General features: G+C 45.7%; 1 protein-coding gene across 10 annotated transcripts in view; it reads left to right on the plus strand.

Annotated features, from left to right (window-relative positions):
• AGAP1 (ArfGAP with GTPase domain, ankyrin repeat and PH domain 1) overlaps positions 1-13,716 on the plus strand; it is a 314,556-nt gene that overhangs the window by 262,409 nt on the left and 38,431 nt on the right. For all 10 annotated transcript variants that reach the window (XM_027735152.2, XM_027735158.2, XM_027735157.2 and 7 more), the window contains 2 exons: positions 7,261-7,415; positions 8,853-8,943. In XM_027735152.2, the coding sequence (XP_027590953.1) occupies positions 7,261-7,415; positions 8,853-8,943 (246 nt within the window). The remainder of the gene's footprint in view (positions 1-7,260; positions 7,416-8,852; positions 8,944-13,716) is intronic.

Here is a 13,716-nt window from a genome sequence, read left to right on the forward strand (position 1 = left end):
GTATGGGAATGTAGTCCTGCTGGCCATGGCCCAAGGAGTTTTGAGACACAGAAAGAAATTCTAAAATTAGGCAAATGAATCTTTATTTGGATGTTTTCTCCCCCCTAAAAACTGGAGGTTCAGAGTTCTCCATAGCTTTGAGCTGGTCCCTTCAGCCCCCGTGTGAGAGCTGCAGTGGTGAGACGGGCACATGTCGAGTTAATGAGCATTGTGGGCATTAAAGCCACGTGCTTCCATAATTGTGCCTTCAGAAAAGAGAACGAGGATGGGAAATGACAGTCCAGGATAACAAATCTGCTCTGGTGCTCAGCTCGTGTTTGCTCAGTTGCACCTATTTACACACCAAAAATATTTCCATCCCTACAGTCCGGGTTCTAAAGTCTTGGGGCAGAAAGCAGCCTCTCCAGTGATTCTTGTCGCTATTTTTAGGTATTCTGGGTGCTTCTGGGTAGCCAGTCTCAGGTTAGGGTGGAGAACTGTGCAGCTCAGCTGTGCTGAGGGGGTGTGAGGGTGCCCAGCCTGGTGGCATCCTGGAGCATCCTCCGTCCGTGGGGCTCCTCCCTCTTGGCTGTTGGACAGCAAAAGCAGTGCTGTGGGTGGGCAAGGGGGGGATTTTCACAGGGTGTAAGAGCCCTGAAGGACTCTACCTTCTGAGGGCACTACAGAATCCTTTAGGTTGGAAAAGCCCTCCAGGATCACCGAGTCCAACCTGTGCCCAATCCCCACCTCGTCCCCCAGCCCAGAGCACTGAGTGCCACGACCAGGCCTTCCTGGGACACCTCCAGGGTGGGGACTCCAAACCTCCCTGGGCAGCCCCTCCCAAGGCCTGACCATCCTTTCCAGAAGAAATTCTTCCTGATGCCCTGAACCTCCCGTGGCACAGCTTGAGGCTTGTCCTCTTGTCCTGTCACTTGTTCCTTGGGAAAAAACACCAGCCCCACCTGGCTCCACCCTCCTGTCAGGTGGAAAGGAGGTAAAAATTCCACAGCTCTGTCCTCCATCAGTTTTTATCATTGCAAGAAATCTTACTCTCGTGAATTTTAGGATTTTCCTAAACTCTTAGTTTTCAGATCCGGGTTTTTTCTATAGGGAGCCACTGACAAGTGAAAAAGTCCCACCCACTCCCTATTGCAGGCAACCAGGCTTTAAGCAATCCTTTGATTCTCCAGGGGGGAAAAGTATCTAGTAGCAGTAAGTTATGCTTGAAACAAACCCTGCTCTGGTGTTAAGACCTGCTGGAATCACTGGCACCTGCTATCATTGTAGTACTATTAAAATACAGAATTATTTTTCCTGTATCAACAGACTGAGGCCGGGTTGGACAGGGCTTGGAGCAGCCTGGGCTAGGGGAAGGTGTCCCTGCCCAGGGGCTGGAATGAGGTGAGCTTTAAGGTCCCTTCCCACCCAAACTAGTCTGGGATTCTGTGATTTTATGATTTTGCAGCAGAGTGGAAAGGATCATCTTTATGGAATTTAATGCCTGTGCTCTGCATGCTGTGGTTTAACCTGCATAAAGATATTAAATCTTCATTTTTCCACTCTTCTCAGTTTTAAACAGTGATTTTAAACAGTGCTGGGTCGGATTTGCCAGGCACTGATGGGCAACCTTTAGTTTGGATATTCATGAAGCCCCAACCTCCCTTTGGTTTCAGAGTTAGTGATGCCTTCGCTGCCATGGTGCTGTGCCTGTGCAGGAAGTTACATCCTGCATAAACTGAATTTTTAAAGTCTTTTAGAAGTCTTGGCACCCAAATAAAACAACAAATCCGTATGGTAGGGGGGGTTCAGTGCCTTTCATCAGCAGTTTGTCACTCGTGGGCAGCAATATAAAACAGTATAAAATTCTTCCAGTGGAACACAACCTTTATCAAGAGCTGTGGGCGAGCAAAAGCAGAGCTCTATTGTCCTGATAGGGTTGATTTTCAGAACTAATTAGATTTAGACACTGGGTTTGGAAAGGGGAGAGAAGTATTAGCATAGCCATGCCCAGTGGGACATGGCACAAATATTTCCTTAATTGAGGCTGCTAATAAACATACATCTGCCAAGTTAGGGGGTAATTTACACCGAGTGGCAAAAGGTGAGGAGAGTTAACGTTATACAGGATGTAAATAACACAAACTGTGTGTTGTAAACATCTCACAGTGCGTGGCAGGGCACCTCAGCAGCTCCTGCTTGCCACCCTTTTGAAAGGGTGGAGGGTTATGAGGATGGTGCTTGAGCAGAAGAGATTTTTGCGAGAGGGAGGAGGGCATGATGAAGAGGGAGCTGAGCTGGGTCTGGGTGTTACTGGAGGCAGGCGTGAGTAGCATTCCAGCTGGAACCACAGCCCTTGAAGGGGCCTTCGGGGGTGTTTGAAATGCACCACTGAGAATCTTCTGGTGCTGCACTTGACTTCTTGTTTCTGGGAAGTGTTTGCTGGGGGGGTGGCATCGCCCACCGGACGTGCGTGGTGAGTTACTGTTGATCAGCACCAGCACCCCTGATGACAACTGCCTTGGGCAAAGTCTGGTTGCCTTGGAAGCCAGAACATTTATTTATTTATTTATTTATTTTTATTTCTGATTCTGGCAAAATATTGCTGGGTGCCTATGAGAAACACCTTAAGCCTGGCGAGTCCTTGATTTATACCCATGAAAGTGGTTGGAGTTGATGATCTTGGAGGTCTTTTCCAACCTGAACGGTGCTATCGTTTTATGATCCTGTGAAAAATAGGAGTACTTTTTTGTTTCAAAGGTGACTTTTGGGATGGGTGTAATGGGTGTACTTTCTCACTGTGCAGTGCCTGGCAGAAAGAGCCCTTGCCTTCTGTTGACTTTCAGTGCTGAAAGGTTGGACCAGGTGATCCTTGAGGTCCCTTCTGACCTGATACTCGATGATTTTGTGACTTTGAACTGTGCTTGTTCAAACACTGGTGCAAGGTGTCCATGGTTTATACAGTTCTTATTATTGAGAATAAAATAGGTTGGAAGTGGGAATTGATATCAAAGTGATTCCTGCATGTTCTTTAGAACAGCTCTTGCCAGGTACCAAGAGGCGTCACCGCTTCTGGACCCGCGTTTTCCCCACATTTTCATCGACTTAATTGAGTTCTCTGGAAGAAGTTATAGACTAATTGTATCCTGTGGTAATTTTCAGTGTAGTTTTCTAAATCTGATCTCTGTCACACACCACAGACACAGGCAGTGGGGCTGTGCCTAAATGTTTATTTTCTCTTGCACGATCCTTTGCTTCTCAGAAATTGTCTCTGGTTTTCCAGAAGTGGGTGGGCTGTGGCAATGTCTGGCTTTTGGCAGAGCAAAATAAATGTGAATTCAGGTTAAATGCAGTAACTTGACTATGGAAGGATGATGGTGAAAAGAGTATCATGGAATCCCAGAATGGTTTGGGTTGGAAGGGACCTTAAAGCTCATCCAGTCCCATCCCTTGCCATGGGCAGGGACACCTTCCACTAGCCCAGGGTGCTCCAAGCCCCGTCCAGCCTGGCCTTGGACACTTCCAGGGATCCAGGGGCAGCCACAGCTTCTCTGGGCAACCTGTGCCAGGGCCTCACCACCCTTATGTGCAGCATCACCAGTGGTATTGTGTAACTTTTTGGAAGTGCTGTGGTGGCTCTGGTGGTCCGGGGGTTTTTCTAAAATTCATGGAATGCACTCCCACTTCCACTAACAGAAAAAAATTCCTTATGCTTTAGGTTCCATGTCATCACAGTCTCAGGGTTTTGGCTCATTTCCCATCCCAGCCACCCCTCCCACTCTAAAAAAAAGGCAAAACAAACAACAACAACAACATTTTAGATATCTCCTGTTGATAATAACTTCCAAATGGAAGTCAGTGGCAGCTGGTTCTTCGCACTTTAACCCTTCCTCTGCTGCCCTTCCAGGAAATAATTGATGACTGATTGGCCCATTAACCTTTTTTTTTTAAAAAAAAAAAAAGTTTGACAGCCTGAACTTGTGTAATGAGGAGGGATTCCTGGTGAAATCAGGCTGATGGCTGAGTTGCTTGCCCCTGAGGATGCAGAATTAGCCCCGTGGGACCTCGTCTGCATAGAAACTGGACACAATTAGTGTAATATCCGGTGTTATTAATGTAGTTTGGAGTAATTGGGCAGGTTGATTTCGACAGGTTGATGGTGCTAAAATACTATTATAGTGGACCTTTCCATGAATAACTGTTAAACATGGAAAACTGTTTAATAAAATTTTGTGATTGGGCTCACAGGGATTTAAATAGCACAACCTATAATTTGACTGAAGAGTAAAACTGAACAATTTCATCCTGCTGCCTGGATTCTCCTGTTCCCGTGTGCAGTGGTTAAGGATGTACAGGTTTGCTCCCTGTCTTTTGCAGGCGTTGCCTGGGGGTGACATGGAGCAGGCAGTGCTGCTTTTGTTTCACAGTGGAGCTTAGGAAAAACAAACTGGTGTGTTTAAGCAGGGAAGGTGTAGGGAAGGTGTGTTCAACTGGCACAGCTTTTTAGGGACCGTGGAGTCCAGCCATTAACACAGCACCACCAGATTCACCAGTGAACCACGTCCCCAAGTGCCACACTCACGTGCCTTTCAAACACCTCCAGGGGTGGGGACTCCACCACCTCCCTGGGCAGCCCCTGCCAAGGCCTGACCACCCTTTCCAGGGAGAAATTGCTCCTCATGTCCAACCTGACCCTCCCCTGGCACAGCCTGAGGCCGTTCCCTCTCCTCCTGTCCCTTGTTCCCTGGGAGCAGAGCCCGACCCCCCCCGGCTCCCCCCTCCTGTCAGGGGGTTGCAGAGCCAGAAGGTCCCCCCTGAGCCTCCTTTTCTCCAGGCTGAGCCCCCCCAGCTCCCTCAGCTGCTCCTGCTGCTCCAGCCCCTTTCCAGCTCCGTTCCCTTCCCTGCACACGCTCCAGGACCAGTATGTCACCTGGACAAACCAGCTTCCTGTGTTTGATCACCATTATTCAGTGGGAGATCAGAGGATTCAGTGATGCTGCAGCTTGGTTGTGCATAACTCCTTCAAGGTTTGGAATCCTAATGCTGGGAAGTCGCCTCAAACTTAAAAGCAGGATGGATTGGTGCAGGAGTGGTGCAGAGACACTCCAATATACACCATGTATGCTGTTGAGTGTTAGTTATACACCCTGTATTCAAGTTGTTGCTCTTTGGGAGGTCAGCTTTGCCAGTGCACTGGAGAAGTCCCTCTCATTGTCCTCTTCTGGGTCTCTGCATCCCTACAGAGTCTTGTGCCTGCATAAAAAGGAGGAAGCGTGGGGAATTTTTACCTTGAGGTGGCAAAATGACCATTTTGTCTAGCAGGCAGCTCCTGCAGCTTGTACCAGACCTTTGGCTTACAGGGGAGTGGTGTGGTGGGTGATCAGGTATAGAAGAGCTTAACTGTGTGATCCTAGAGGAGACAGAGCACAGGACTGAACAGAATTTCATTTATGGTGCAGGTAGCTCCTCTTACATCTTCCTCGGGAACAGGAGAGCTCTGTTTGATAAATGAGGCTTTTCCCATGATTTATTCGTAACATTTTGGGTAATGATTCTGCCTGTTTGTAACACAGTGTTACTAAAATAGAAAAGTAGTTGTAGCTGTACAGCTGGATCATTAATGTTTGGCCCAAGGGAACAACATGGAGCTGTGTCAGGGGGGATTTAGGCTGGATCTCGGGGAAAGGTTCTTCCCTCAGAGGGTGGTTGGCACTGAACAGGCTCCCCAGGGCACTGGGCACGGCCCCAAGGCTGCCAGAGCTCCAGGAGGGTTTGGACAACACCCTCAGGGAATTGTTGGGGTGTCCTGGGCAGGGCCAGAAGTTGGACCCTGCGGGTCCCTTTCAGCTCAAGATATTCTGGGATTCTATGATTTCTTTTCCCACTTATTCCACACACTGTGTTCTTAGTAAAACTGCTGCTTCAGGTGCTCTCCTGCACCTGAAAATAAGCTTCAACTCCGTGTTTATTCCCACTTCAAGGTGCAAAGTAACCTCCAAGCAAACCCCACAGGTAGGGAAGATGACTGGCAGTGGCAGCAGTGCTGCCTTTAGAGCTCGTGCTGGATTTGTCCCTTGTCTGTGCCTGCCTGGGGATGAGAGGGAACAGGGTAGTTCGTGTCTCTGAATATGTAATAAGTCATTACCAGACAAAATGCTCTTTCTAAAGCTCGTTATGGCTGATGTTCACCAGAGTTTTGTGCTCTTATTATTCTTTTCTTTCATGCTTCATGCGAGCCCTTCCCAATTCCACTTGCTCTGTTTTCAGCTTCCTTGATTTTTTAATTTGCCGTTGGTGTCCCATGTGTAGGTAGAGTGTGTGTCCATTTATTGCAGTTCTGCTGGTATTTTCTTGTGCTGCTCCTCTGGCCTGAATACTTGTCCTTATCCTGCAGTAGCCCTAAGGATATTTCTCTGACCCTCTCTGCTGGCTGCTCAGATCATTTTCTCATCTCCCATATCGAACGTGAATGTTGAATAGGTTGAACTGATTTTAATCCTGTATTATATCTCAGTGATTATTATTATTATCCCAGTGTTTATGCTGTGGAGGAGAAAATGTACACATCTCTTTAATATATCTGTGCATGTAAAAACTGCTTGAAAGAAGAGGGTAAATTGTTAAATTTTCTGTATTGTCAACTCTTTATAGTCCATTCTTCTTTTATTTTGTGGCACACTTTGATTTTTACATTATGTAGCTCTTAGCACCTCAGGTTTAAATCTAAATAGTGCTTGTTGGCCACTTAATGTTTGAGAAAGGTACAGACTTGACACCAAACTCACAAACACACCCAGGAACTGAGTATTTTCCCAAACCAGGGCTTTATCTATATAACATTTGAAGGGAAAAAGCAGCAGATCCACACATTGTTTCCTGGTGCCTTGTGCAGGGATCCAGGCTCAAACCTCAGCCCTGCTTTTGTGTGGTCTGGAATCCCAGAATGATTTGGGCTGGGAGGGACCTTAAAGCCCATCTTGTTCCACCCCCTGCCATGGGCAAGGACACCTTCCACTAGCCCAGGCTGCTCCAAGCCCTGTCCAACCTGGCCTTGGACACTTCCAGGGATCCAGGGGCAGCCACAGCTTCTCTGGGCAACCTGTGCCAGGGCCTCCCCACCCTCCCAGGGAACAATTCCTTCCCAATATCCCACCTAACCCTGCCCTCTTTCAGTTTAAAGCTGTTATGTTGTATTGCAGAAATTCTCATCAACCAAGATTGTTTAAGCTAATTGTCAATATCCCTAACTCAGTCTCTTCTTCCTATTGTGATTTTTTTGTTCAGAACAAGAAGAAAACTTTGAGTTTATCATCGTGTCTCTCACCGGCCAGACTTGGCACTTTGAAGCCACCACGTATGAGGAAAGGGACGCCTGGGTCCAAGCCATAGAGAGTCAGATCTTGGCCAGTTTACAGTCGTGTGAGAGCAGCAAGAACAAGGTATGGTGCACAGAGTAACACTGAGAATCATTCAGATGAAAGCCAAATCAAGAACTCTGCATTTTAAACCTGTACTCCTGGAGGAACGCGTGCGTTACACCCACAGCAGAGCTGGGGCTTTCTGGGGCAAACATGGCCTAAGAGAAGCAGGTTTCCACCTTGAAAGGCTTTTGTATGATGGCAGGAGGGATTTGTTCTCCTTTCCCGGCAAAATAAATGTTTAAAATCTGAGACATCTTCAGCCAGTGCTCATGTTCGGGAGAACATCTTAAGTCAATGTGTCTGCAAACACTTCACAGTTAGAGTGCAAGGTGCTGAGTGGTGGTTGAGGGAGAGAAATGGGCAATAACTGTAAAATAAAGACTTGTAGATCCTTTAATATTACCCACCTAACAGTTGTCTTTCATGATTTTATATTGCAAAGAGGAGACTCATATTTTTAATTTAATGCCTGCTTTCCCTGCCCTGAGGTACCAGAGTAGATCAAACACCAGTCATTACCATCACCACAATATAATTTACTTCCCATTTTCTTTTAAAAAGTGTATTTATTTCCAGTATGCGTTACTGAGGTGGAGGAAAATCACGGTGTACATGTTCCCTTGCTTTTTGTGGATTCACACATTCTGATGTGTGTTAGGGGAGCACAGAACAGGAAGTTTGCACCTTAACACCTACACAGAAATATTGATACAAAAGAGGATAAAGAGTGGCTGGTAAGTGGCTCAGAGAGGTTCTCAAAACATGTCAGAAGAGCTGGCTGGAACAGCAAAGGGCAGGTTTAGGAGGTGTCCCATGGAGGAGGTATTTCCACCTGCAAGACCTGGTCCTTGTCCTGCTTGAATCACTTTGTCTCAAAGAGTCCAGCCCTTGGTGCAGGTCACAGTTGGCTTCTCAGAGAGCCCTCCAGACACTTCAGCTGGGTAGAGCTGAACTGCTGAACACCTGTATGTTGTGACAGCCTCCCCAGGTCCAGGTAGAGGTCACAGGCAGGTCATCGTGGAGAGAATTCAAATGGGAGCCATCGGGTGAAATCTTGACCTTTTCGTGATAAAAAGGTTTCAGCTGCTTTTGCAAACCACCCCTTAGTCTTCATTAGCAAGAGCATGCACATCAATAAAAGAAATTGATCTCAGGAAATACTGTTCTTATTTATCTCCAGGAGCAAACCTGCACTGTGACTGCTGTTCTTGGGAAGGGGGCTCATTTCCACGCTCGATTTTCCTCTGTGCTGTCTCCCCACTTGTTAGAATCCAGGCTGGAGCCCCCAGAAGCCTTGGAGGTGCCAAAAGATCACTATTTCTTGAGAGGCAAACCCAAGACTTGAGGTTTCTTGCTCACATTCCTTGGCCCTTGCCGTGCCCCGTGGGTTTGCTGCCGTTGTCCCTGCTCCCTGTGCCGGGCCCTGGTTGCTGACGCCTTCCCTTCCCTCCGCAGTCCCGCCTGACCAGCCAGAACGAGGCCATGGCCCTGCAGTCCATCAGGAACATCAGGGGCAATTCCCACTGCGTCGACTGCGAAGCACAGAGTAAGTACAGCCACTCACTTGAGCAGACTGACCTCTTTTCCTTGACCAAGACTCTCCTTGGCCCAGACTCGTGTGAACACCCACCAGGGCTTTGTCTTTTCCTGTATTACATCCCAGATACTGTTTGCACGTTCCTTCTTCATTATGGAGTTTGCTTAATCAGACTTATTTGATGTTAATTTATACCACATATATGCTGCATCAGATGCATCCTAATTTTTTCCCCTTGTTGTTTCACGTGCCACTCTAAATGTCAGCATTTCTGTACTTTCCTTTGAGTATAAAGAAAAAAGTTTGCTTTTTGACATCAGTTACTTCCATTTTCCTCCTTTGAGGGCACATGTGCCATGGTAATATTTTCAAAGAGGCAGAGCTTGATTGGTCTTCCTTTGGTTTGGTTTTTAGGGTTACTTGTCAGAAGAAACCAAAGTCATTGCTCATTATATCTGGATACTAGAAAACTGATTTGAGATTATTTTTTTCTTCCCCTTTGTGTTTCTTTCTCTTTTTTTTATTTTCTAAAACATATACTTAGTGTTCAGAAGAGTGTTCTTGAGAATACTTTGAGCTGTGGTTCACCTCACTAACCCTGGCTCAGGTCATTATTCTGGTGCTCTTTAGTTCCAGGGGTTTGCAACAAAGCCACAAAAAGGAAGTTCTCTTGCTCTAAAGCAATTAGTTGTGGGAGCTGAAGGATTGAGAACTTGTGCATTTTTATTTCTTTGATATTTGGAAGTGAGAACTTTTCTTGCAATTTTTGCACATGTTTTAAATGGAAAAATATTCATTTATTTGGGTGTATATATATATATGTATGTATTTTGTTAAGATTTGCTGTTTAGGGTTTTGCCTACTGGTCTAAGCCATTCTAAGACATCCCAGTTTAAAATGGACATTCATACACCAGTGCAAGTGCTTTTGCACAGTTTGGTCTTTATGTTCCACTCAAGGTGACCCAGCTCATGATAAACAAGGGACAGTGTTGGTTTGGCTGATATTTTAACACCCACAGCCCAAAGCCACTCTTATTTATCAGTGTTCTTTCACACAGGTCTGGTGGTCATTGAGATTTCCACCAGGGCTTTGATGTAGTGCAGGTAGAAGGCAGGTGAGGTGGTGGAGGAGAGGGATGGGGTCTGTGAGTGACCTACCTGTATATTTAGCTCATTTGAAATACTCTCTGCTGCCTGTGAGCAGAGCAGGGGGGCAGTGGAGCTCATTCCTGCTCCAGACTGGCTGTTCAGCTGTGGGTGGCATTTTCCTAGACCCTGCTAACTAGATATATAATGTTTTATATTTATATATTTTATAGCTATATATGTTTCTAATATAAATATGTTGTAAATAATATTTCTGATAATTTTATGTTGACTATATATTTATATTTTATAAATACAAACAGATGGGGGTTATAATTTATATATCTAACGTGCAGTCCCTTCACTGCAGACAACTTCCCACACCCACACACATCCTCCTGATGCATCTGTGATCCATCTCAGCTCTGCCCAGAATCCAGCTATCCCCAGTCAGGCACATATCCCAGGATTTATGCAACCAGGCTGGGTGTTTAATCAGGAAAATGACTGTGCAAGGAAGCAGCACTGTGTTTTTTTTTCATTTTTCTCTTTGTCCCCCTTGCAGCCAGGCTGGGTCTCAGCCAGGTTCTCCGTGGGCCAGGCTGGCCACCCGTGCGTGGTGCCAGCAGGAGGGACGTGCCAGGAACATGTTGTAGGGAGAGGGCAGGGTGGCACAGCCCATTTTGGCAATGCTCTGTGGTGCAGCTTTTGAAGGGGGATGATTTTGGAATCCTGACTGGAACTGTTTATGTTCTTAGAGATGATTTGCACCCTCGTCTTGCCCCTTGACCTTCCTGATTTTAAGGCCGCGGTCGTTCCTTTGGAAAAATGTGAGATATTTCCAAAGCAATGTATTTTAAAATGTAAACACACACACAGAGGAGGTGAACCTCAGCCTGCTGCTTTTTCTGCAGGGCTTTGCTTTATTCCCTTTTCTCCCTTCCTGCCCTGCCTGGCAGGTCCTCACCCCCAAAAGCCCCAGCTCTCCCGTGGAACACTTACACAGTTTGCATCTCCACAGAGCCAGATGTTTGGGAGCAAAGGAATATGAGATGTTGCCATCTCTCAGCTCTGTTCAAGAGCCATCAATCTTCCACTTCAGAATTCTCATTCTTCCTCTTTCTAGAGCTCTTTGCCTTTTTAGCACTTTGTGCAGCACTTTGTTTCCCCGGGGAATTTCTGCCTTGTTGGATGTTATTCCAGCAGCAGCTGTCTGCTGCCAGCACCCCAGCCCTTTGGCAGCTTCCAGCTAAAGTTAGTCAAAGTTCTTATTTCTAACATTCCCATCCTAGAGCAAGAGGTGAGGCTAAGTGCTCTTTAGGTGCTGGAGTTATTGCCCAAGATCTGATTTCATATTTCAGAAGGAAACTGGTGGAGCCTTTTCCCAGAGCACTCTCCCTGTCTAGAGAAGCCACTGAAGGGAATTAAATTGCTTAGGCAAACCCAGCTAAATTTTCTGGATTTTGGCTCTTCCAGTCTTACAGAGATGAGAGGATAAATATGAGCCACTCTTTTGAGGTGTCTGGAAAACATGGAACATCAGGTCTTTGCTGCTGCAGAGGAAAATAGGGAGGGCTTAAAAACAGAGTCTCATCGTGAGTTTTCCAGCCCAGGAGTCTCATCGCTTACTCTGGGGTATTTTGTATTTGAGAGCCAAACCCCAAAGTAATAATCTGGACAATCCTGTCCTACCCATCACAAGATACAGTTTTATGTGCAGAACAGGAGAAAACCCAAACCTCTCAAGGAATAGCAAAGTTACAGACTTTTCTCTCTCTGCTGTGACTTGAGATGCCTTCACCCCTGCTGCTTCTTTCCCTGGCTTGTCTGCTCCTCCCTTCAGGGATTCCCTCTGCTCAGCCCATCTGACACCTGCTGAACTCAGATTTAGCATGGCAAAGCCTTTCACCAGCCTCCTGGGATCCAGAGGGGTGAAGGAGACAGTGGGAGGGGTTATTCTCCCAAAAGAGCTTTCGCCTGCAAATGATCTCTGTGACTGAGGTGCAAGGCACAGTGGGGAGGAGGCTTTTAGGGAAGGAGAGAGCCAAACATTTTGGAGAATATGGACAGCTGAATGTTGTTGTCTGGATATATTCAGTGATGCTAAAACCCTCATATTTTGATTGGCAAATTGTGAATAAGTAAAAGAGGGGAAAGTAGCTTTATAGCAGGTCTGGCTGCACTGAGGGGGCTTTTTCTTCCTTTTACCATCAAACCTGGGTGTCCATCCTGGAGCAGAGCCTGCCCTGTGCTTGTAAGTATTGTGAGCATCCTCCAGTTCAGAATTACTCTTGGCATCAGCAGGAAAAGGGAGCTTGGTTTTGTATCATCATCTTGAAAGAAAAAAACCCACGTTGAATAGTTAGAGCTTGTTAACCATGTGTGGGTTCTTTGGTATAAATTGGTGAGAACAGTTTCACTTCTGTAACAAATTCAACCCTTGCCTTTCCCCATTTGCCACCTTCACAGTGAATGTTTGTTGGAGAGAGGGTGATTCCTACAAATCTGGATTAAAATGTGTGTGTTGTCAGATTGTCGAAATTTAAAACAGTGTCTGGGTGACATTTCTTGGTTATGGCTTTGGGGACTCCTTCAGTGCTGCCACCTGGGAGGACCCTTCCAACCCAAACCATTCTGTGATACCCTGAAGTAGGTGAATATTTAAAGAATTTATTCAGTACAAAATACACTGGATATGCTTCAAGCTGACAGGTATTTGGGAGGGAGGTCAGGTCCTTAACATCAGTTCTGTCAGAATAATTGGAATAATATAAACCACTATTTTATTCTCTTGCTTCATTCTGAGTTCATGCCTCTTAGAGCTCATTGCACTTCTGATTTTTGTGAGGATAACCCTGACCCTTGTAGGTCAGGGATTTCATTCTGTGTCACAGGTTGCAAATTTTAAATTATTATCTGCAGTGTTTAAGTTTATACCAACAAATTGCTGTTTTTTCAGATTGTTTCCCCCATTGGCAAAATAACACTGGAGGTGATCTGAAGAATTATGCAGGAAAGGACTTAGTCCTGGTTGTCACACCAAAAGCTTAGAAAGCATGGCAGGAGTTCAGTCTCACCTTATATTTTGGAGATGTGGAATGATATATGTGTATAATATAGATGTTATATTATCTGTAGTATGAGACTTGTTATGGACAGAAACTTTAAAACAAAAGATGTGTTTTTCTGCTCAGGTGGAATAAGATGGGGGATTTTTCTTGTTGGGGATGTTTTTGGATTTCTGTGGGCTGACTGAAAAATGTCGGTCAGTGAATCAAAGTCCCACAGTGAAATGTGGGACTTTTCAATTAAAATTACATGCTTTCCCTTCCTGTTTTTTGTCCAAACGTGACGTGGCGAAGAACTACAAAACGTTTTGTTTCCATGTATTTTGGCTGCCAAAAATAACTTTTCAATTTTGGGTTGCACAAAGTTAAAATGAGTCTTTGGATTAAATATTCCTGGAAGGAAGGTAATGCTGGAAATTCATTTTCTGTCAGCTCTAGATTTTATTTAGATGGGAGTAAGAATTGCCTACCCTCTTAGTTAGTTACCATTTTCCTGCTTGGCATTTGGGATAGTCCTTTGGGATGCACAGGCATGAAGAGAAGATCTGACAGCAGGGGAGAGAAAAAAAAACAACAAACATTCCTCTCATGTGTCTTCAGTTGCCTTTGTGAAAGTGAATGTTTGT

Source organism: Pipra filicauda, unplaced genomic scaffold, assembly GCF_003945595.2.
Source record: "Pipra filicauda isolate LSUMZ 115617 unplaced genomic scaffold, ASM394559v2 scaffold282_size1924045_pilon, whole genome shotgun sequence".
NCBI classification, from domain to species: domain Eukaryota; kingdom Metazoa; phylum Chordata; class Aves; order Passeriformes; family Pipridae; genus Pipra; species Pipra filicauda.